This window comes from Pseudophryne corroboree, chromosome 3, assembly GCF_028390025.1.
Source record: "Pseudophryne corroboree isolate aPseCor3 chromosome 3, aPseCor3.hap2, whole genome shotgun sequence".
NCBI classification, from domain to species: domain Eukaryota; kingdom Metazoa; phylum Chordata; class Amphibia; order Anura; family Myobatrachidae; genus Pseudophryne; species Pseudophryne corroboree.
The window spans coordinates 651,136,838-651,160,292 of NC_086446.1; the positions used below are offsets into that span (position 1 = coordinate 651,136,838).

The 23,455-nt window shown below is 46.7% G+C and overlaps 1 protein-coding gene across 5 annotated transcripts in view; it reads left to right on the forward strand.

The window, feature by feature from the left end:
• Window positions 1-23,455, forward strand: part of CABCOCO1 (ciliary associated calcium binding coiled-coil 1) — a 453,528-nt gene that overhangs the window by 133,874 nt on the left and 296,199 nt on the right. For all 5 annotated transcript variants that reach the window (XM_063961812.1, XM_063961811.1, XM_063961808.1 and 2 more), the window contains exons 3-4: window positions 10,578-10,747; window positions 20,273-20,417. In XM_063961812.1, the coding sequence (XP_063817882.1) occupies window positions 10,578-10,747; window positions 20,273-20,417 (315 nt within the window). The remainder of the gene's footprint in view (window positions 1-10,577; window positions 10,748-20,272; window positions 20,418-23,455) is intronic.

The following is a 23,455-nucleotide window of genomic DNA, read 5'->3' on the forward strand; positions in this document are numbered from 1 at the left end:
ATAATAAGTAGGGGTAAGGTCGTTAACCACCTAGGAACATCCTCCTTTATACGTCACCTGCAGTGCATTCATCAGAAGTCATTGTCAAGTTCATAAACTTTGGGTAAGAGTGTAAGCAGTCCACCGATACCTAAATCCCTTCTTCCTCTTTTACACAAGTTCCTGCAAACCACACCACCAACTCCCTCAACGTCAATTTCCTCCTCAGTCAGGAACATCAGTATTCCTGCAGGCCATGTCACTGGCATGACTGACAAGTCGTCTCCTAACCAGGATTCCTCCGGATGATCCTTGAGTGGTACTGCTGCTGCTGCAGCCATTGCTGTTGTTGCTGCTGGGAGTCGATCGTCATCCCAGAGGGGAAGTCGGAAGACTACTTGTACTAATTCAACTAAGCAATTAACTGTCCAACGATCCTTTGTGAGGAAGATGAAATATGACAGCAGTCATTTTGTTGCAAAGTGAATAACTGAGGCCTTGACAGCTATGTTGGTGTTAGAGGTACATCCAGTATCCGCCATTGGTGCAGTGGGATTTAGACAATTGATGAGGTAGTGTGTCCCTGGTACCAAATCCTATCTAGATTCCACTTCACTAGGAAAGCGATTCCCGGACTATACAGGGACATTAAGAAAAGTGTACTGAAAAATGCAGTTGCACCCAGTGTCCACTTAACCATGGACATGTGGACAAGTGTAGCAGGGCAAACTAAGGACTACATGACTGAGACAGCCCACTGGGTAGATGTATTGCCTCCCGTAGCAATAACAGCAGCATCACCAGTAGCAGCATCTCATAAACGCCAGCTCGTTCCCTGGTAGGCTATGCTGTGTGTCACCGATTTCCGTAAGAGGCACACCACTGACAACCTCTTATGGAAACTAAGGTACATCATCGCACAATGGCTTTTCCCCACTTATACTCTCCTGGGGATTTGTGATATCGGACAATGCCACCAATACTGTGCTAGCATTACATCTGGGCAAATTCCAGCGCCATCAAACACTCCTGAACCTGCCCTGCCATCACCTGAAGCATGAGTTGGTAACGAGGTGGAATTAAACACTCTATATGCTTCAGAGGATGGAGGAGCAGCAAAATGACACTGAAGCTTATACATCCACCTACGATATAGGGAAAGGAGGGGGAATGCACCGGGCTCAAGCGCAGTGGAGAATGATTTCCATCTTTTGCAAGGTTCTCCAACCCTTTGAACTTGCCACACGTGAAGTCAGTTCAGATGCTGCAAGCTTGAGTCAGGTCATTCCCCTTATCAGGCTTTTGCAGAAGCAGCTGGAAATTTGAAGGTGGAGCTAAGACGGAACAATTCCGCTAAGTATGTGGGACTTGTGGATGGAGCCCTTAATTCGCTTTGCCAGGATTCAAGAGTGGTCAATCTGTTGAAATCAGAGCACTACATTTTGGCAACCGTGAACGATCCTAGGCGTAAAGCCTACGTTGTAGCTCTCTTTCCGGCAGACACAAGTTTGCAGAGGTTCAAAGACCTGCTGGTGAGACAGCAGTCAACTCATGCGGAACGTATGAGAATGTAAGCTCTCACGAGTAGGGCCCTCTTCCCTCATGTGCTTATACTTTTCTTACTTTAATAATCCTCAACTGCCCAGATCCCACAGTTTTTTGACCACCTGGAACTTATCTCTATGTTTACTGGTGTAGTTATGCTTAGTTGCCCTGTACTTGTCCTATATTGTATTCAACTGTAAGTCACTGTTTTCCTATTTTTTATGTGCATTTGTACTCTGTAATCGGGCGCTGCGGAACCCTTGTGGCGCCATATAAATAAAGGATAATAATAATAATAATAATAATAATAATAACGTGACCTGTCAACAGCTCCTCCTTCATTTTCTCCCACAACTGGGGCTGCGAGGAAAAGTATAAAATTTCCGAGCCTACCCGCTGGCGGTGATGCAGGGCAGTCAGGAGTAAGTGCTGTCATCTGGTCCGAACTGAAGGACCTGCCAACGATTACTGACATGTCTACTGTCACTGCATATGATGCTGTCACCATTGAAAGTATGGTGGAGGATTATATGGGTGACTGCATCCAAGTAGGCATGTCAGACAGTCCGTATGTATACTGGCAGGAAAAAGAGGCAATTTGGAAACCCTTGCCCAAACTGGCTTCATTTTACCTAAATTGCCCCCCCCCCCCCCCCCTTCCCCATGTGTGTACTCCGAAAGAGTGTTTATTGCAGCCGGTCACCTTGTCAGCGATCGGCTTTGTCAGCGATCGGCATAGGAGGTTACTTCCAGAAAATATGGAGAAGATGATGTTCATCAAAATGAAATCATACATTCCTCCAGGAAGACATTTACCTGCAATTACCTCCAGAAAGTACACAGGGACCTGTGATGGTGGATTCCAGTGGGGATCAATTAATAATCTGTGAGGAGAAGGAGGATGTACACACTGAAAGGGGTGAGGAATCGGAGGATGAGGACGACATCTTGCCTCTGTATTGAGATGAATTGCTTCTTTTTTGGTGGGGGGGATTAATTGCTTCTTTTTTGTGGGGGCCCAAACAAACCAATCATTTCAGCCACAGTCATGTGGCAGACCCTGTCGCTGAAATGATTGGTTTGTTAACATGTCCATGTTCTGTTTATACAACATAAGGGTGGATGGGAGGGCCCAAGGACAATTCCATCTTACACCTCTTATTTTTTTTCTTTGCATCATGTGCTGTTTTGGGCCTAGTTTTTAAAAGTGCCATCTTGTGTGCCACTGCAGTACCACTCCTAGATGGGCCAGGTGTTTGTGCTGCCCACTTGTGTCGCTTAGCTTAGTCACCCAGTGACCTCGGTGCACCTCTTTTTTTCTTTTTCTTTGCATTATGTGCTCTTTGGGGCCTAGTTTCTAAAAGTACCACCCTGTCTGCCACTGCAGTGCTACTCCTATTTGGGCCAAGTGTTTGTGCCGCCCACTTGTGTTGCTTAGCTTAGCCATCCAGCGACCTCGGTGCACGTCTTTTTTTCGTTGCATTTTGTGCTCTTTGGGGTCTATTTTTTAAAAGTGTCATCCTGTCTGCCACTGCAGTGCCACTCCTAGATGGGCCAGGTGTTTGTGCCGCCCACTTGTGTCGCTTAGCTTAGTCACCCAGCGACCTTGGTGCACTTCTTTTTTATCTTTGCATTATGTGCTTTTTGGGGCCTAGTTTTTAAAACTTCCATCCTGTCTGCCACTATAGTGCCACTCCTACATGGGCCAGGTGTTTGTGCTGCCCACTTGGGTCGCTTAGCTTAGGCATCCAGCGACCTCGGTGCAACTTTTTGGCCTAAGAACAATATTGTGAGGTGTTCAGAATAGACTGGAAATGAGTGGATATGAATGTTATTGAGGTTAATAATACCATAGGATTAAAATGACCCCCAAATTCTATGATTTTAGCTGTTTTTATGTTGTTTTTTTAAATTATCCAGATCCAAAACCAAAACCCGAAAGGGTGGTTTTGGCAAAACCAATCCAGATCCAAAACATAAGCGAGGATACAGATCCAAAACCAAAACACAAAACACGAAAAGTTCACATCTCTAATTTAGTGTATTCCCTCTGTTTGTGTATACACTAACCTACTTAGACTGGCTCTTATCATATTTTCTATAGGTCTGAAATTTAAGGAGCAAAGTCGGCTTGCAGTTGGAAATATTCCTGTGGATAATCTTAAACTAAAACTAAGTATTTCAAATATAAGTTTTTTTAAAATTTATTTTTATTTTAAGTACTTGCTACAAAGTTCTACCCACTTTCCTAAATAGGGGCTTCCTTGATGAGCTCTATTAAATTTAAAATTGTAGATTTTATAGCCTTGTTCCTAATCCAGCTAAAAGCAGAATATTTGGACCTGCAGAAAAAATTGCGATGTAAAAGCACTGTTGAGACATTGGCTGGGCCCCCATAGTGGGGTCATAATTAAAGCTGGGCAGAAACTATACAATTCATCTGCCAGTTTTGGCTGGTTGGAATGAAAATCTGGTACTGTATGAGAGCAAATGACAAATTGGTTAATTTATGGATTTAACCAATTTGTATGGACAACAGTTTTTATCCATTTTCCAGTGTTTGGGAGCAAATGGTCGATTGACATTTGCTCTCATCCATTATCAGATTTTCATTCCAACCAGCCAGATCTGACAGATTATCTGCCAGATAATTGTACAGTGTGTGCCCAAATTAAATCCCTTAGTGGACAATGTGAATATGTTGTGCTTCATGCACGGGCGTTTCAACAGAGGAGGGGGCCCGTGTGTACCTCCGGTGGGCCCCCTCCTCTGTACGGCGCAGTAGACTCCAGCAGTCTACCGGAGTCTACTGCGCATGCGCAGGTATCCTGAAACATGGCGCTCGCCATGATCCCGAGATCAATTTGGCTGCAGCGCACACGTGGCGGCTATTTTGGTGGGGATTTTCAGCTGCGATTGCAGCGCCCGATGCTGGACTCCGGCAAGGCAAGTATTAAAATGTGTGCAATGTGTGCGGTGTTGGCCCTCTCTGGACCCGGGGGCCCGTGTGCACCGCACACATTGCACCTATTCTAGAAACGCATTGGCTGCATGGCAAAGGAAGCAAGGTCACAGCATCATAGAGGGCATAGTTTTGTATCCTCCCCTACATTACTGTGTGCCTGTGGACAATATGGACAACAAACACTACACCAGTTTTATAAATGTCTCAGTGTCTTACACCAGTCCCTCTACGCAGACTTACCACTATGGGGTTTAAGTATATTTATTGTGAACTCAGTGTAATGCCTGAGGAATCTCTCTCATTCATGTGTTTTACAAAGTCCTTGCTAATAGCCAGAGGGCTAACAGCAAATCAAAATAATGAGTCAGATACGAAAGGTTAATAACTATTTCTAGAGCAAATGGCTTACACTGTTTATAATTTCATATACTAAAGTCCATGAACAAATATTAGATATGGTTCCTGTAATTGTCTACTCTCCTGGAATGTCTGGGAGACTCCACATTTTGGGAAGCTGTACACAGCTCCTGAGAGTGTAGCCTCCCAGATCCATCCACTTCCCCAGAGAAATATTTTCTCAGGCGTCTCAATGGCACACTTTTCTGTAAATTGCATCATCATGGCCTGATGCCCCCTGCATCTTTCACCTAGGTCCCTTCTTCCTTCGCATCCAGTGTCTCTTCGTCCTTCGCATCCTGTGTGGACCTGGGTAGCAGTTCAGCAAGTATGCTGTAGATAAAATCTACCCATAGCCATGTTGTTTGCCTGGCATCAAACATTCAGCTCACACAGATATTAACACACTGGGTGTGGGCATTGCATTTGGGAAAGGCTGTGTAATCTGTTGACAGGTTGTGTACTTCATAGCTGTTACAGAGCACTTTCCAGTACAATTTTACTTGTATGTTTCATTTTTGTAAATTAATAATTGTAAATATGCACCAGTTTAACATATATTGAATGCACATGCTATAATTTATTGATGTGTGCCTTATATATAAAACTAACCATATAATAAAGGTACAAAATATCACTGACGGGATCCGGTCTGAAGATCGACAGTGTCTAGGTCGACAACGTTTAGGTCGACCACTATAGTCGACAGTCACTAGTCGACAGTCACTAGGTCGACATGGATGGAAGGTCGACAGGGTTTCTAGGTCGACATGTGCTAGGTCGACAGATCTAAAGGTCGACATGAGTTTTTCACATTTTTTTCTTTTTTTGAATTTTTTCATACTTAACGATCCACGTGGACTACGATTGGAACGGTAAAGTGTGCGGAGCGAAGTGGTAGCGAAGCGAAGGCACCATGCCCGAAGCATGGCGAGCGAAGCGAGCCATGCGAGGGGATGCGGTGCACTAATTTGGGATCCCGGTCACTCTACGAAGAAAACGACACAAAAAAAAAATCCTCATGTCGACCTTTAGACCTGTCGTCCTAGCACATGTCGACATAGAAACCCTGTCGACCTTCCATCCATGTCGACCTAGTGACTGTCGACCTATAGTGGTCGACCTAAACATTGTCGACCTAGACACTGTCGATTTGATGAACCACACCCATCACTGAAAGTGGCTGTAATGAGCAGCACAAATTACATGTACTTATTATTATTATTATTATTATTATTATTATTATCCTTTATTTATATGGTGCCACAATTGATCTGTAGCACCTGATTACAGAGTACATAAATGAATAATCAAAACAGCTGAAGACAATATAGAACAAGTACAGGGTAAATAAACATAGCTACAGCAGCAGACAACACTGAAATAAGTGTCAGAGAGGCACGGGATTTGGTGCTATCGAAGATAAGTAAGAAAAGGATAAGCACATGAGGGAAGAGGGCCCTGCTCATGAGAGCTTACATTCTGAAGGGGAGGGGCAGACAGACAGGGGCGACACAGGTGGGGTAGACAGTGAGTGTGGAAGAAAGGGTTAGGATGAGATTTGGCTGTGTTTGGTGAAGAAGTGGAGTTTGAGAGCCCGTTTGATGTTTTGTAGAGAGGTGGAGAGTCTGAGGAGAGAGGTAGAGAATTCCAGAGATAGGGAGCAGCATGTGCAAAATCTTGGAGGAAGGAGCGAGGAAGTAAGCAGTAAGCAGGAGAGGCGGCGTGCATTAGCAGAGCAAAGAGGAGTGTAAAGGGAGATAAGGTCAGAGATGTAAATGGGAGAGCAGTGAGTGAGGGCTTTGTAAGTGAGTGTGAGAAGCTTTAATTTGATTCTAAAGGGGAAAGGAAGCCAGTGAAGGGCTTGTTGGAGAGGGGAGTTGGACGTAGTGCGTTTGGTGAGGAAGATGAGCCGGGCTGCAGCACTGAGGATAGATTGGAGTGGAGAGAGGCATTTGTCAGGGATGTCAGTTAGCAGGAGATTACGTAGTCTAGTCTGAAGATGACCAATGATTTGGTCACTCTTAGTTAAGACTAACACAGTTTCAAACCACCATCATCCGCAGAGCTAATGAAAAGCAAGCTATAGGGGTCCTTATATATACTCTATGATTTTTGCGAATCTCATCTGTTCCCTAATGTTACATTTTCTTATAACAAGGAGATCAGACATCTGCAGGATTTTTAAACATTTTTGCTTGAATGAACCGTGATATTATGCAAAGTAATACAAGACCTGCTGTTAATGAAACACTAATTTAATCAGTTCTGAGAGTTTACTTTATTAAAATATTTTTTTTCTCCAACGTTTTTGCAAGAAATATAAATTTACATCTACTTCATATTGAATAGACCAGGGTTATCCAACCTTCAGCTTGCCAGTCTTCCTCCTGCAGCCTTCTACATGTTGAGCACTTTCCCCTCTGTGGCTGCAGGCTGTCTCTCTGTCCTCTTAGGCGAGTCATACGCAGACATGTCATGACCACTTCAGAGGCATATATGAGACTGCGTCTGTATATGAAGTTGCAATGTCTTCAGCGGCATAACCTCCAATGGACTTCTGAGCAATCACAGGGTTGCACAGATTATCGATGGTGTGACCAGTGTGCGTGGGATGATGCTTCTTTGCATACACGCGGTGGATTGGAGACGCTGATGGTGGGCGTCTCATTATGAATCTCAGTGGCTGCAGCATTTGCATATTTTCGCAGAACCACTGCACATGGATAGCAGTCGCTACAGGATTTGCATCCACCTCTGAATAAGCCCATATGTCCTAAAAAATGTGGACCTATGGGATTAAGAAAATGAATGGCATTGGAACATAATGTATACTCTATTGTAGCTCTATTTTGGCACGATGAAATGACATTTCAGCTCACAGTACCGCAGAATCTCTACATTACCTGATTGTCATGTCATCACTACGGTCTAGCACTAACGAGACCTATGATACATAAATTTGTATGTGGGAAGTTCCGTAGGACTATTGGTACATTTACAGTCACACAGATATCCCAATATGTATGAAGTGGGTATGCTGTGATGTACAATTAATTCACAAACTGTTAATTGTGTAATTCTAGTCCTTGGCTCTAAATTCTGCTGACCACACCGTCCCTGACTAGTGACGGCCTCACAGCTGAGCCTACGCCAATAGGAATGCTTGCAGTTTGGTAGCAGGACGTGTGAATGTGCTATGTAGATGTCGTTTTTGGTTAGGTTTCAGTATTAATTGAATTGAAATGATGTGTTGCCAAACAATACACTCCATTAATGTCCTACATATCAAAGGGTGTGGTATGTTATATAGACTAGACTTAGGTCGACAGTGTCTATGTCGACCACTATTGGTCGACAATAAGTAGGTCGACATGGTTTCTAGGTCGACATGAAAAAGTTGACATGATTTTTTTTTCCAGTTTGGTGTCGTTTTCTTCGTAGAGTGACCGGGAACCCCAATTAGTGCACCGTGTCCCCATGCATGGCTCGCACGCTGCACTCGGCACAGGTTACCGTTCCCAATTGTAGTCCACGTGGATCGGGAAGTATGAAAAAGTTCAAAAAATGAAGAAAAAAAATGTGAAAAACTCATGTTGACCTTTTGTCATGTCGACCTAGTACATGTCGACCTAGAGTCCCTGTCGACCTAGAAACCATATCGACTTACTTACAGTTGACCTAGACATTGTCGACCTAAGTCTTGTTGACCTAGAGACCGGATTCCCATATCAAAGTGTTTACTATTTAAGGCAGTTAACCAGAGCACCACATATTGGGCCTGAGTTGCATTGAGCTTGGGTTGCGTCTTTTACTGCTGCTGCGCCTACATCTTATGCTAAAGCTGCAGACAGTAAGAGACTCCCACTTGCGTATTGCTGCGCTGCAATTCCATCTCAGTGTGTCTGCACCATTGGTCGCAACATCAAAACTTGCACCAGTCCTGTGTGGAGTGCAGTTTCTCCATCTAACTAACTGTGTGAGCAGTTGTGCATCTTTGGTTGCTGTCACTTATAGCAGCATGCGCAAATCTGCTCAGCCAATCCCCTGTATTCTCCCAGGAACACCCACTGAATTCCCCAGACTGTGCGTAAGACTCTGTTCTGCACCTTGGAGCGCTAACAGCCAGGATGCCTGCACTGTGCGACAGGTACACATACATAGCCTTATAACATTGTCCAGCTTTGTGCGGCATTGCCAATGCGTGCAGATCAGACTTAGGCCCCATGTGTTTAAAATTCACCTAAAAAGTCTAGGCTTTGGAAAAACACATTTAGCAGCAATATCTTTGAGTTCTTACATATACATCTGAAGCTTGGTCTCGTCAAAGTCCTTGCTACACTTAGTATGTACAGTATATGCAGAGAAGACTCCTAATGTTTGTGTGCTATAACTGGTTCTTAGTGAATTATTAGTCTATGATTGTGAAGACTGGGACAGCCCACAATATGGTTGTCTCCAATGTGTGTAGGTGATGGTTCCAAGTAAAAAAGATAAATGCACAGCATGTTGCACACAGAACGACTTCAAAGTATGCATGAATCCATCATTAGCTTCCAATTTCACAACCCTTGATCATAAGTAAGCATATTTTTGAACAGATCTTCAGTAGTTGCCCAGCCATTCCTCTGTATATGCCATGAGCTGGATGTAACGTGAGTTGACAGTGCCATAAGTGGGGCTGTATGAGAGCGCTAGGGGCTATGCTGAAGAGTTTACCAAACTTCGGATTATCCTTTACATTATAAATCATTTGTCAGAAATTGAAATGATCATACCTTCAGGGGTAAAAGCATACTTACCTACCCTCCCGGAAAGGCCGGGAGGCTCCCGAAAATCGGGTGGCCCTCCCGGCACCCCGGAAAGGTGGGCAAGTGTCCCGCTTTTGCTGTCAGCCCCCGCTCCGAGGGGGATATGATGACGTGATTCTCGCTGATTCGCGACATCGTAGCTCCGCCACTCACTGTACAGTGCCTGTTTTCTCGGCACTGTCTAGCGGGGGCGGGGTCATGATGACGTGACTATGGTGCCCCTGGACCGCTCGCTTTCCCCAATAGCCACACCCCCGGACTGCCTACATTGCCTCCAGGCACACCCCCATTAGCCTACCACGCTGCAGCCTCCCGGAGGAGGGTGCAGCAAGGTAGGCACCAATGGGTAAAAGTAATATCCTGAGAGATGCAGGCATCGGCAAGTAGCAGGCGAGTTCCAGGCGAGTCTGCCCGATGTTTTAAAACGGTAATCATTTAAAAGGCAAAACCAGGTTGGGAGTCTCAGTATTAATAAAATTGTTTGCATGTGACGTAAAGGGGGCTGAGACTCGGGTGAAAGGGGGCGGATCCTCATGGCACCCAAGTTCACAGCACTGTGGAGGCATGCCCAGCTCTCTCTTAAATGGTGGGCTGCCCCCATGCTCTCCCTGCACTGCGGCCTCTGCTCTCCCTGCATGGCAGCCTCTGCAGCAGAGCAGTGGTGACAGTGCATCCTCTCCCCGCCCAACTTTTCCCCCGTGGTGCACTGTGGTATGTGGGTGGGGTAGCAGGTCAGTCCCAGAAAAATGGGAGTCACGCTGAAAGCAGGACAGTTGGATGCATCTGTATGTAAATTTATATGCGTGTCTATATAAAGACAACTGTGTTTCAATGTGAAATTTTGGTTCATTCTTGTAAAACAATATTTCCATTTTTTGCAGACTAATCGAAGAGATTCTTAACTTTAAAGATCCTCAAACAGATCTGAAGGAAGCCGTCTTGGTAGACTATTATGTGTCCGGTTTCTTAACGGGAAAAGACATGAACTTTAACCCTCAGCAGCTCACTGGCTTAATGTGGTTATTACATTTTCTAATAGAAAATATTGAGGGTAAGTGTATGGCATGCTTATAGAGTAGACTCAAATTTATTTCCGCAATGAGGGAATAGTTCTTTAGTAAGCATGGCATAATTGTGTGAGTTTGCACTGGGCTCACAAAGGACCAGGACTCAGAGGTGTATGCTAATGCATTCGCAGCTATGATCCTGTAAAAAGCGGATGTCAAAAAGTATGCTAATGCTGTAGCCACCTGGAAATGTTTTCAAATGCCCACCGATGTCCTCTTAATTATCAGCACTTCATAGGTGAAACTGGGCAGGAAAGCACAGCCTGATATAAGCTGAATACAGTAAAGGCGTATTTACACAAATATAAGCACATACAGACCTGTAAAACCACACAGATTCACCTGTCAACAGTGGCGTCACAAGCGGGGTTCGGGGCACTCCCGGGTGTCAACCTTCCAGGGGGTGACACCATAATGCCAACTCCTCCACAGTGGCAATAGCTGGAGCTGCAGTGTGACATTAATCTGCAGCACTCAGCTTCCAGTAGTGCTGGAAGAGTTCCGGGGGCAGCACCGCGTGCCCCCGGAGTGAGGTCATTGGGGTCTTCCCCATGAAGGCTCACCCCCTTTAGTGATGTAACTGTAAATCTGCCTGCCCGTGATTTTACAAACACTTAAGTAATCTACATGTCAATATGAAGACAGCGTTAATTAACAAGTGTACCTGTGCCAGAATATATTGTACGAGTAGTCTGATATATACATCCGGTCTGAGACCGCGCTTTGTTATTTATAAATATATATATGTGTGTGTGTATATATATATGTATATGTGTGTGTATATATGTATATATGTGTATGTTTATACATACATACATACATACATACATACATAAACTAGTCCAGTGCCGTTTTATTGTCCTACTAACATAATTATCTGCATTGTCACTGTGACTGTGTGCGCCTGTATCTGCTGTGTGGATTCACTTTCAGTTTATCCCAGCTTTATCTATCACTGTATTGTGTACCCTAAGGGACTAGGTGCGTCTAGTGTACTGTGTACTCGGTCACATAATACCGGATTTATTCGCTGGTGTTGTGTACTGTGTACGCAGTTACATACTAGGAAATTTATTCGCAGGTATTGCACTCTGTCTGGCTGTATCGTACTAATACGCTCTGTTGTTACATTACTGAAAATGTCTAACACAAAGGGCGGGAAATCCGTGGACGCTCCTGCATCATGCAGCGCATGTGCCAAGGCTTTGCCTGAGGGGGAAGTTTTGTATGATGGTCTGTGTACTATGTGTCATACATCTCCCAGTCAGTCCGCAGCTCCTCTAACCAATCTGGAACCACCTTGGATGGCATTCTCAACTATGCTAAATACGCTTGTGACACGCCTTACGCCCCCTATGGGACCTCCTGTGCCATTACAGTCACATCTTGTTCCTATGGTAAATCTGCCTTGGGTGGATAATTTGTCTACCCAGTTGCAGCAATGGAGTCGGTCCTTGGTTAGACATAAGACTGCCCCAAGTCACGCTCATGTCACAGGGTCATCTAAGCGGGCTACTTCCTCCTCAAAATCCACTAATCTCTCAGAAGATTCTTTTGAAGAGGACGGGGAGCATACTGTCCCATCAGACACTTACACAGCTACTTCTGACGAGGAATCTACAACACAGGTTGATGTCCCTGACCTAGTGACTGCTATTAAGCAGATCCTGCAAATATCTGATGATGATGAGGATTCCACTACGGTGTCTAAGAAACCTGTTAAGTTTAAACGTCAGCAGGTAACTAAAACATTATTACCGCATTCTGACCATTTAGTGGACATACGACAAGAACCCTGGACTACTCCAGGGAAGAAATTCTTCCTGTCTAAGTGGATTGTAGCTCGCTATCCACTCCCTAAAGAGTTGTGTAACAAGTGGGAAAATTCACCGCTCGTGGATTCTCATGTCACCCGTCTGGTGGTGTCATCTACTCTGCCTGTCACCACTGTCACCTCACTGAAAGAACCGACAGATAAGCGTGTGGAGGGATGCCTGAAGTCTATTTACTCCCTTACAGGTGCTGTACATAGACCCACTATAGCAGCCTCCTGGGCTGCAAAAGGAATTGAAGCATGGGTTCAGGCATTAAAGGATGAGTTGCCTCAGGATATATCTGACAATGCCAGACAATACCTGTCTCATATTACCACTGCTGCCTATTACATTCAGGAGGCGTCCTCTGAAGCAGGTGTGTTGGCAGCCAAGGCATCGACTATGTCCATCCCGGCTTGCCGTATTCTGTGGTTGAGGTCATGGGAGGTGGACCTGGACTCCAAAAAGACCTTGGAGGTTCTCCCTTTTAAGGGAGACATCTTATTTGGGAAAGACCTCAATAAAAATTGTGGCTGACTTAGCGGCTGCTAAGACTGCCTTTCTCCCTAATACTACTCCTGCACAGAAGGCAAAAGGTACCACTTTTCACTTCTTTCGACCTCAAGGGAAAGCAAAAGGTCAAACATACCTGAGACAATCTCGTGCTTCCAAAACCACAAAGCCCAAGTCAAAACTATCCTGGGCAGCCCATCAGCCTGCTTCCAAACTCAACAAGCCTGCTGCATGACGGGGCAGGCCTCCCCTCTGGGGGACCCCAGGGTGGGAGGCTGAATTCTGAAAATCACCCAGGTCACCACTCCAGACACATGGGTGTGAGAAGTTGTCTCTCATGGGTACGCAGTCTCTTTCAAGAGACGTCCCCCTCGCCAGTTTTGCACTACAGTTATCCCTTCGGATCCGTTAAAGGTGAAAGCTCTTCATTTGTTTGTGCGTTCCCTCCTGGATACAGGAGTGGTGGTGCCGGTACCTCTGTCCCAGACAGGCAGAGGATTTTACTTGACCCTGTTTCTAGTACTGAAAGCCAATGGGTCTTTCCAGCCTATTCTCACCTCAAGTCACTGAACAAGTTTGTAAGAGTGTCCAAGTTCCGTGTGGAAACACTGCGCTCAATTGTACTGGCCATGGAACCCGGAGACTATATGGTATCCCTAATCGGATCTTAACCAAGATTATGGCCGTGATGACGGCTCATCTCCGTCGTCAGGGAGTCAGGATCTTGCCGTATCTGGACGACTTGCTGATTCTGGCAAACTCCCACGATGTTCTCCTCAGTCATCTGCAACGGACGGTAAACTTCCTACAAGCTCACGGGTGGCTCATCAACTTGAAGAAGTCCTCGCTGGTCCCAGCTCAAAGCATGGTGCACCTGGGGGCACTGCTGGACACACACAGTCAATGGCTGTTTCTGTCTCCAGAGAAGGTCCTGAAGCTTCAGTACAGGATCAGATGCTTCCTCTCTCGCCCAAGAGTGTCGATACACTTGGCGATGCAAGTACTAGGTCTGATGGTGTCGCCTTTCGACATGGTAGAGTACGCTAAATTTCATTCCTGCCCTCTGCAGAGGTTAATCCTTTCCAAGTGGGATGGCCTACCTCATCGGATCAGGTATCACATGGTCTCATTGACTCCGGAGGTTCGTCTGTCACTGACCTGGTGGCTACAGGACCAGCAGTTGAGCAGGGGTTGTCCCTTCTGAATCCTACTGACCATCAGAATCAGAATCAGAATCAGCTTTATTGGCCAGGTATACTTACGTATACTAGGAATTTGTCTTCGGATGCCAGTCTGAGGGGTTGGGACGTGGTATTGGAGCAACACTCTTTCCAGTATCGGTGGACAAAGGAGGAATTACTCCTCCCGATAAACATTGTGGAATTGCGGGCAGTGTTCAATGCGTTGTCTCTCTCCCTGCTCTGATAGAGAACAGGCCTGTACAAGTACGGTCTGACAACGCCACCACGGTGTCATACATAAACCATCAAGGAGGCACTCGATGCCGCATGGCAATGATGAAAGTGTCAAAAATCCTATGTAGGGCGGAACGTCATCTGCCAGCAATATGTGTTCATTCCGGAAGTCCTCAACTGGGAAGCGGATTTCCTCAGTCGTCAGGACATGAACACCAGAGAGTGGGGTCTTCATCAGGAAGTCTTTCAACTCCTCATGGACAAGTGGGGCCTACCAGATGTAGACCTGATGGCGCTCTCGACACAATCACAAAGTTCCGGTCTTCGGATCAAGAACCAGGGATCCTCAAGCAGCGTTCGTGGACTGGCAATTCCATGAAACTTTTGGCTTCCCTACGTGTTCCCTCCAGTGTCACTCCTGCCCAGGGTACTACGGAAGTTCAAACAAGAAGGAGGAATACTACTTCTAGTCGCTCCATCATGGCCCAGACTGCATTAGTTCTCAGACCTGCAGGGTCTATCGATAGAGCGTCCTCTTCTAATTCCTCAATGCTCAGAGCGCCTCGTACAGGGCCCTTGTTTCTACCTGTACCTGGCCAGACTAGTTTTGACGGCGTGGCTCTTGAAGCTTCACTCCTGAGGGCCAAAGGATTCTCCGAGGCGGTTATCCAAACTATGCTGAAGGCCCGCAAAGCGGCATATGCGCAGATTTATTACAGGGTCTGGAATACTTACTTCACCTGGCGTGCTGCTAAGAATTATGATGCATACAAATTCAGTACTTCCAGACTTCTGACTTTTCTGTAACAAGGCCTGGATTTAGTCATTCGTATGGCCTCCCTCAAGGTTCATATATCTGCCTTGTCGGTGTGTTTCAGAGAAAATTGCATCTATTCCTGACGTTTATACTTACACTCTGTGTTTTATGGATTCAGCCTCCCTATGTCCCTCCTGTGGCTCCATGGGATCTGTCTGTTGTCCTGTATGCCTTACAAGAGTCTCCATTTGAACCTCTTGAGTCAGTGGACCTTAAATGGCTCACGGTCAGGGTCCTGTCCCTACTGGCTATTGCCTCTGCTAGGAGGGTGTCAGACCTAGGCGCTCTGCCCTGTCGTCCACCATTTCTCATATTTCACCGTGACCAGGCAGTTCTTAGAACTCGCCCTGGTTATTTGCCTAAGGTGGTGTCATCTTTTCACCTTAACCAAGAGATTGTGGTTCCGGCCTTTATCTCTTCTGATTTGTCCTCCAAAGAGCGGTCTTTGGATTTTGTACAGTCTCTCCGTATTTTTGTGAAGGGGACTGCCTTTATAAGGAGGTCTGATACCCTTTTTGTTCTTTTTGGTTTTCACAAACATGGCTGGCCTGTGAATAAGCAGACATTGGCCAGATGGATTAGAATGGTGATTGCACAAGCATATGCGCAGGCTGGACTCCCAGCTCCTGCTGCTATCAAAGCTCATTCTGCTCGGTCTGTTGGACCTTCTTGGGCTGCCCTGCCGAGGTGCTTCCGCTGAACAATTGTGCAAGGCAGCTACATTGTCCTCAATTAACATGTTCATTAGGTTCTATGCCTTCGATACTTCCGCCTCCCAGGATGCTTCCTTTGGATGGCAGGTTTTCATACCCACTATGGCGCGTCCCCTCCCATGAGGAACTGCCTTAGCAAATCCCTGATGTTTCCCTGTGGAAACAATGTACCCCGCTGCAGAAAAGGAGATTTATGGTAGACTTACCATGGTTAAATCTCTTTCTGCGAGGTACATTGGTTCAAGAGGGCGCCTGCCCTGACACACCTAGCTTTTATGGGTTTGTATGGCATTAGCCGCTAGTCCCTACTCCTGTTGTGAGAACGTGGTTCTATGTGACTAACATCTACCTTCTATTTTACCTGCTCCTGCATTGGACTGGTTAACGAAACTGAGCTCACAGTGCCTGAAGGCAGAGTTATAGAGGAGGCCCCAATGCATCCTGGGACAGTCTAAAGTTTTAGCCTGCTGGTGCCTGGATGAAGATCCAGCTCTACACCCCGATGTTTCCCTGTGAAACCAATGTACCTCGCAGAAAGAGATTACCTCAGTCGCAAGGACATACACGCCGGAGAGTGGAGTCTTCATCCAGAAGTCTTTCAACTCCTAGTGGACAGGTGGAGTCTACCGGACGTAAACATAATGGCGTCTCAACACAATCACAAGGTTCCTGTCTTCGGATCAAGGACAAGGGATTCTCAAGCAGTGTTCGTGCATGCACTGGCAATTCCATGGAACTTTTGGCTGGCTTACGTGTTCTCTTCAGTGTCACTCCTTCCCAGGGTTCTACGGAAGTTCAAACAGGAAGGAGGAATGTTGCTTCTAGTCGCTCCAGCGTGGCCCAGAAGACATTGGTTCTCAGACTTGCAGGGTCTATCGACGGGGCATCCCCTTCTACTTCCTCAATGACCAGACATCCTTGTACAGGGCCCTTGTCTCTACCCAGACCTGGCCAGACTGGCTTTGATGGCATGGCTCTTGAAGCATCACTCCTGAGAACCAAAGGATTTTCGGAGGCGGTTATTCAAACTGGCCTCTGCCCGGATTTATTACAGGGTTTGGAATTCTTACTTCACCTGGTGTGCCGAGAAGAATTATGATGTTCATAGATTGAGAGCTTCCAGAATACTGGCCTTTCTGCAAAGAGGCCTGGACTTAGGTCTTCGTCTGGCCTCCCTCAAGGTTCATATATCTGCCTTGTCGGTTTGATTTCAGAGAAAAATTGCCTCTATACCTGATGTTCAGATGTTCATTCAGGGTGTGGTTCGGATTCAGCCTCCCTATGTCCCTCCTGTGGCTCCATGGGATTTGTCTGTTGTGCTGAATGCTCTGCAAGAGTCTACATTTGAACCTCTTGAATCGCTGGGTGGACCTTAAATGGCTGTTCTTGCTGGCCAGCTTTTCTAGCTGGCCATTGCCTCTGCAAGACGCCTTAACCAAGAGATTGTAGTTCCTGCCTTTGTCTCTAAGGATTTGTCTCCCAAAGAGTGGTCTTTGGATGTGGTTGGGGCTCTCCGTGTTCTATGTGGAGAGGACTGCCTCCATCGGGAGGTCAGATTCCCTTTTTTACTGTTTGGTTTTCCCAAACGTGGCTGGTCTGCGAATAAGCAGACCTTGGCCAGATGGATTAGAATGGTGATTGCACATGCCTATGCGCAGGCTGGACTCCCAGCTTCTGCTGCAGTTAAAGCCTATTCTACTCGGTCTGTTGGACCTTCTTGGGTGGCCCTCCATGGTGCATCCCCAGAACAATTGTGCAAGGCGGCTATGTGATCCTCAGTGAACACGTTCATTAGGTCCTATGCCTTTGATACTTCCGCCTCCCAGGATGCTTCCTTTGGACGCCGGGTTCTCTTACCCGCTAGAGCGCGTTGCCTCCCTTGAGAAACTTCTTTAGGACACCCCCGATGTTATCCCTGTGGAACACAGTGTACCCCGCTGCAGAAATGGAGCGTTATGGTAGACTTACCATGGTTAAGTCTTTTTCTGCGTGGTACACTGGGTTCCACAGGGTGCCCACCCTGACGCACCTAGCTTCTTTGGGTTGTATGGCATTAGCCGCTAGTTCCCTCTCCTGTCATGAGATTGTGGTTCTATTTGACTAACATCTGCCTTCTCTTTTACCTGCTCCTGCATTGGACTGGTTAACGAAACTGAGCTCTCAGTGCCTGGAGGCGGGGTTATAGAGGAGTCCCCAATGCATATTGGGACAGTCAAGGCTTTGCCTGATGGTGCCTCTGGATCCAAGATCCCGCTCTACACATCTGATGTTATCCCTGTTGAACTCAGTGTACCTCGCAGAAAGAGAGTTAACCATGGTAAGTCTCAGGGCCGGCTCCTGGCATACTTGCACCCCGAGCGAGAAAATTTTGAAGCGCTCTTTCCCCCCAAACACCGACATGCGCGCGCCGAAGGCGCTCACGCTCCTGGAAAAATGGCCGTGGCCTCGCAACTTCATATTATCAAACTATAAATAAATACATTTTCATACCCCCTTTGCACACACACTAAGCAGCCTTACACATAACAGCTACAGTAGTGTTCCTTACACATAATGTCTCCAGTATAGCGCCAAATACACATGATATGCCCCCCAGCAGTGCCAGATAGACATGATATACCCCATAGCAGTGCCAGATACACATGATATGCCCCACAGCAGTGCCAGAAACACATGATATGCCCCCCAGCAGTGCCAGATACACATGATATGCCCCACAGCAGTGCCAGATACACATGATATGCCCCGCAGCAGTGCCAGATACATATGATATGCCCCGCAGCAGTGCCAGATACACATGATATGCCCCGCAGCAGTGCCAGATACCTATGATGTGCCCCGCAGCAGTGCCAGATACAGATATACCCCACAGTGCCAGATACAGTTATGCCCCACAGTGCCAGATACATATATGCCCCACAGTGCCAGATACATATATGCCCCACAGTGCCAGATAAATATATAACCCCAGTGCCAGATAAATTTATATCTCCAGTGCCAGATCTAGATATGGCCCCAGTGCCAGATAAATATATATATCCCCAGTGCCAGATCCAGATATGCCCCCAGTGCCAGATCCAGATATGCCCCCAGTGCCAGATCCAGATATGCCCCTCAGTGCCAGATCCAGATGTGCCCCCAGTGCCAGATCCAGACATGCCCCCAATGTCAGATAAATATATATCCCCAGTGCCAGATACAGATGTGCCCCCAGTTCCAGATAAATATATATCCCCAGTGCCAGATCAATATATCCCTCCAGTGCCAGATCCAGATATGCCCCACAGTGCCAGATCCAGATATGCCCCCAGTGCCAGATCCAGATATGCCCCACAGTGCCAGATACATATATGCACCCATTGCCAGATCCAGATATGTCCCACAGTACCAGATACATATATGCCCCTAGTAGTGCTGCCCACCGCTGCCAACTCCTCTGAAGCTGGACTCCTCTTCTAACACTGCCACTGGCTCCTCTGCTGCTGGACTCCACTTCAAACACCGCTGCCATGCTCCTCCGCTGCTGGACGCCTCATCTAACACCGCCGCCGGCTCCTCCGCTGCTGGGCTCCACTTCACACACCGCTGCCATGCTCCTCCGCTGCTGGGCTCCTCTTCAGACACCGCCGCTGGGCTCCTCCGCTGCTGGACTCCTCTTCTTCTAACACCGCCGCTGAGCTCCACGGACAGGGCATCTTCCTGGTGTTCGAGGGGAGGAGAGCACAGAGCGTGCCTCTCCTTCCCCATCAGTAAGTACGGTCTCCCCATCTCCTGCGGCAGTGCGCCGGGCATCTCAAATATGGCGCCAATTCGTGGGCTATCAAAGCTCGCGATCCGGCAACCGGTTCACGAGCTCTGATTGGCTAGCGGTCGGCACCAAATTAGAAATTGACAGTGGCCCTTAAAAAACCAGCGCCCTGCGCAGCCGCTCAAACCGAACGTGCCTGGAGCCAGCCCTGGTAAGTCTACCATAACTCGCCTTTTTGCATAAAGTGCACCCATTTTGCAGCAATCTCTGCATCAAACCTAATGTCTTATCTGTATAAGGCTTCACAGGTGTATATAGCATTTAGTATACAAGAATATATAAAATAATAAGAACTAAAGTTTGTTATTGTAGAACGTGAATAAATGCACTTGCTTAAATATCAATTTCCCTTGAATTGTATTGTCATTACCCTCTACTCTGCTCACTGAGGTGTATTATCTCTGTTAATGTTTCTCTTTTGTATTGCAGCCAAACAAATGTCTCTTGAAGAGAACATCACAGAGTTGGGAAAAGCCTTCATTGGCATAGGACACAGTCCACTCAAGACTACAGGAAAACTAACATTTTTAAATGTTGAACAAGCCAAAGATATTATCAACTACATTAAAATTAGGTATGTTCCTCATATAGACTAAGCTTGCACTATACTTTTTTTTTTTAACTTAAACTATGCATTTATGCCATTGTGTTGTCCAATTGTTGTAGTATTCACTAAAAGAAACAATAAATGAACTCAAATCAAGATAGAAACTGCAAAACCGCTGCAGGAAAGTAGATACGATGTGAAGGTTCTGGAACTGAATGAGTTCAAGGTATTTGCTTAAATTTATAATTCAGTACACCATGCCAACTCATTCAGGCGTGGAAACGAGTGTTAACTACATCCCGTGGAAACTGCTTAAGTTGATGTAGGGCTGGGGTATTCAACATGCTACACTCCAGCTGATGTGGAACCACACATCCCAGCATGCCCTGACACAGTTTTGCTTTTAGGGCATATAAACACTATGGGGTAAATTTACTAAGGTGGGAGATTTTTAGAACTGGTGATGATGCCCATGGCAACCAATCAGATTCTACTTACCATTTATTTAGCTGCTTCTAGCAGATAATAGATATAATCTGATTGGTTGCTATGAGCAACATCACCAGTTCTAAAAATCTCCCACCTTAGTAAATTTACCCCTATGCCGGGCATAAAAAATAAGATTTTACTTACCGATAAATCTATTTCTCGTAGTCCGTAGTGGATGCTGGGGACTCTGTCAGGACCATGGGGATTAGCGGCTCCGCAGGAGACAGGGCACAAAACTAAAGCTTTAGGATCAGGTGGTGTGTACTGGCTCCTCCCCCTATGACCCTCCTCCAAGCCTCAGTTAGGATACTGTGCCCGGACGAGCGTACACAATACGGAAGGATATTGAATCCCGGGTAAGACTCATACCAGCCACACCAATCACACCGTATAACTTGTGATCTAAACCCAGTTAACAGTATGACAAACGTAGGAGCCTCTGAACAGACGGCTCACAACAATAACAACCCGATTTTTTTGTAACAATAACTATGTACAAGTATTGCAGACAATCCGCACTTGGGATGGGCGCCCAGCATCCACTACGGACTACGAGAAATAGATTTATCGGTAAGTAAAATCTTATTTTCTCTGACGTCCTAAGTGGATGCTGGGGACTCCGTCAGGACCATGGGGATTATACCAAAGCTCCCAAACGGGCGGGAGAGTGCGGATGACTCTGCAGCACCGAGTGAGAGAACTCCAGGTCCTCCTCAGCCAGGGTGTGCCCCTGACCAAGTAGCAGCTCGGCAAAGTTGTAAAGCCGAGACCCCTCGGGCAGTCGCCCAAGATGAGCCCACCTTCCTTGTGGAATGGGCATTTATATATTTTGGCTGTGGCAGTCCTGCCACAGAATGTGCAAGCTGAATTGTACTACACATTCAACTAGCAATCGTCTGCTTAGAAGCAAGAGCACCCAGTTTTTTGGGTGCATACAGGATAACAGCAAGTCAGTTTTCCTGACTCCAGCCGTCCTGGAAATCTATATTTTCAGGGCCCTGACAACATCTAGCAACTTGGAGTCCTCCAAGTCTCTAGTAGCCGCAGGTACCACAATAAGCTGGTTCAGATGAAACGCTGACACCACCTTAGGGAGAAACTGGGGACGAGTCCGCAGCTCTGCCCTGTCCGAATGGACAATCAGATATGGGCTTTTGTGAGACAAAGCCGCCAATTCTGACACTCGCCTGGCCGAGGCCAGGGCCAACATCATGGTCACTTTCCATGTGAGATATTTCAAATCCACAGATTTGAGCGGTTTAAACCAACGTGATTTGAGGAATCCCAGGACTACGTTGAGATCCCACAGTGCCACTGGAGGCACAAAAGGGGGTTGTTGTCAAATTTCTGGACTTCAGGAACTGAAGCCAATTCTGGAAGAAAATCGACAGGGCCGAAATTTGAACCTTAATGGACCCCAATTTGAGGCCCATAGACACTCCTGTTTGCAGGAAATGCAGGAATCGACCGAGTTGAAATTTCTTCGTGGGGCCTTCGTGGCCTCACACCACGCAACATATTTTCGCCACATGTGGTGATAATGTTGTGCGGTCACCTCCTTCCTGGCTTTGACCAGGGTAGGAATGACCTCTTCCGGAATGCCTTTTTTCCCTTAGGATCCGGCGTTCAACCGCCATGCCGTCAAACGCACCCGCGGTAAGTCTTGGAACAGACATGGTACTTGCTGAAGCAAGTCCCTTCTTATCGGCAGAGGCCCTGAGTCCTCTGTGAGCATCTCATGAAGTTCCGGGTACCAAGTCCTTCTTGGCCCATCCGGAGCCACGAGTATAGTTCTTACTCCTCTACGTCTTATAATTCTCAGTACCTTTGGTATGAGAAGCAGAGGAGGGAACACATACACCGACTGGTACACCCATGGTGTTACCAGAACGTCCACAGCTATTTCCTGAGGGTCTCGACCTGGCGCAATACCTGTCCAGTTTTTTGTTCAGGCGGGACGCCATCATGTCCACCTTTGGTCTTTCCCAACGGTGCACAATCATGTGGAAACAACTTCTCGATGAAGTCCCCACTCTCCCGGGTGGAGGTCGTGCTGAGGAAGTCTGCTTCCCAGTTGTCCCCTCCCGGAATGAAAACTGCTGACAGTGCTATCACATGATTTTCCGCCCAGCGAAGAATCCTTGCAGTTTCTGCCATTGTCCTCCTGCTTCTTGTGCCGCCCTGACTGTTTACGTGGGCGACTGCCGTGATGTTGTCCCACTGGATCAATACCGGCTGACCTTGAAGCAGAGGTCTTGCTAAGCTTAGAGCATTGTAAATTGCTCTTAGCTCCAGTATATTTATGTGGAGAGAAGTCCCCAGACTTGATCACACTCCCTGGAAATTTTTTCCCTGTGTGACTGCTCCCCAGCCTTTCAAGCTGGAATCCGTGGTCACCAGGACCCAGTCCTGAATGCATAACTGTGGCACTTTAGTAGATGAGCACTTTGCAGCCACCACAGAAGAGACACCCTTGTCCTTGGAGACAGGGTTATCCGCTGATGCATCTGAAGATGCGATCCGGACCATTTGTCCAGCAGATCCCACTGAAAAGTTCTTGCGTGAAATCTGCCGAA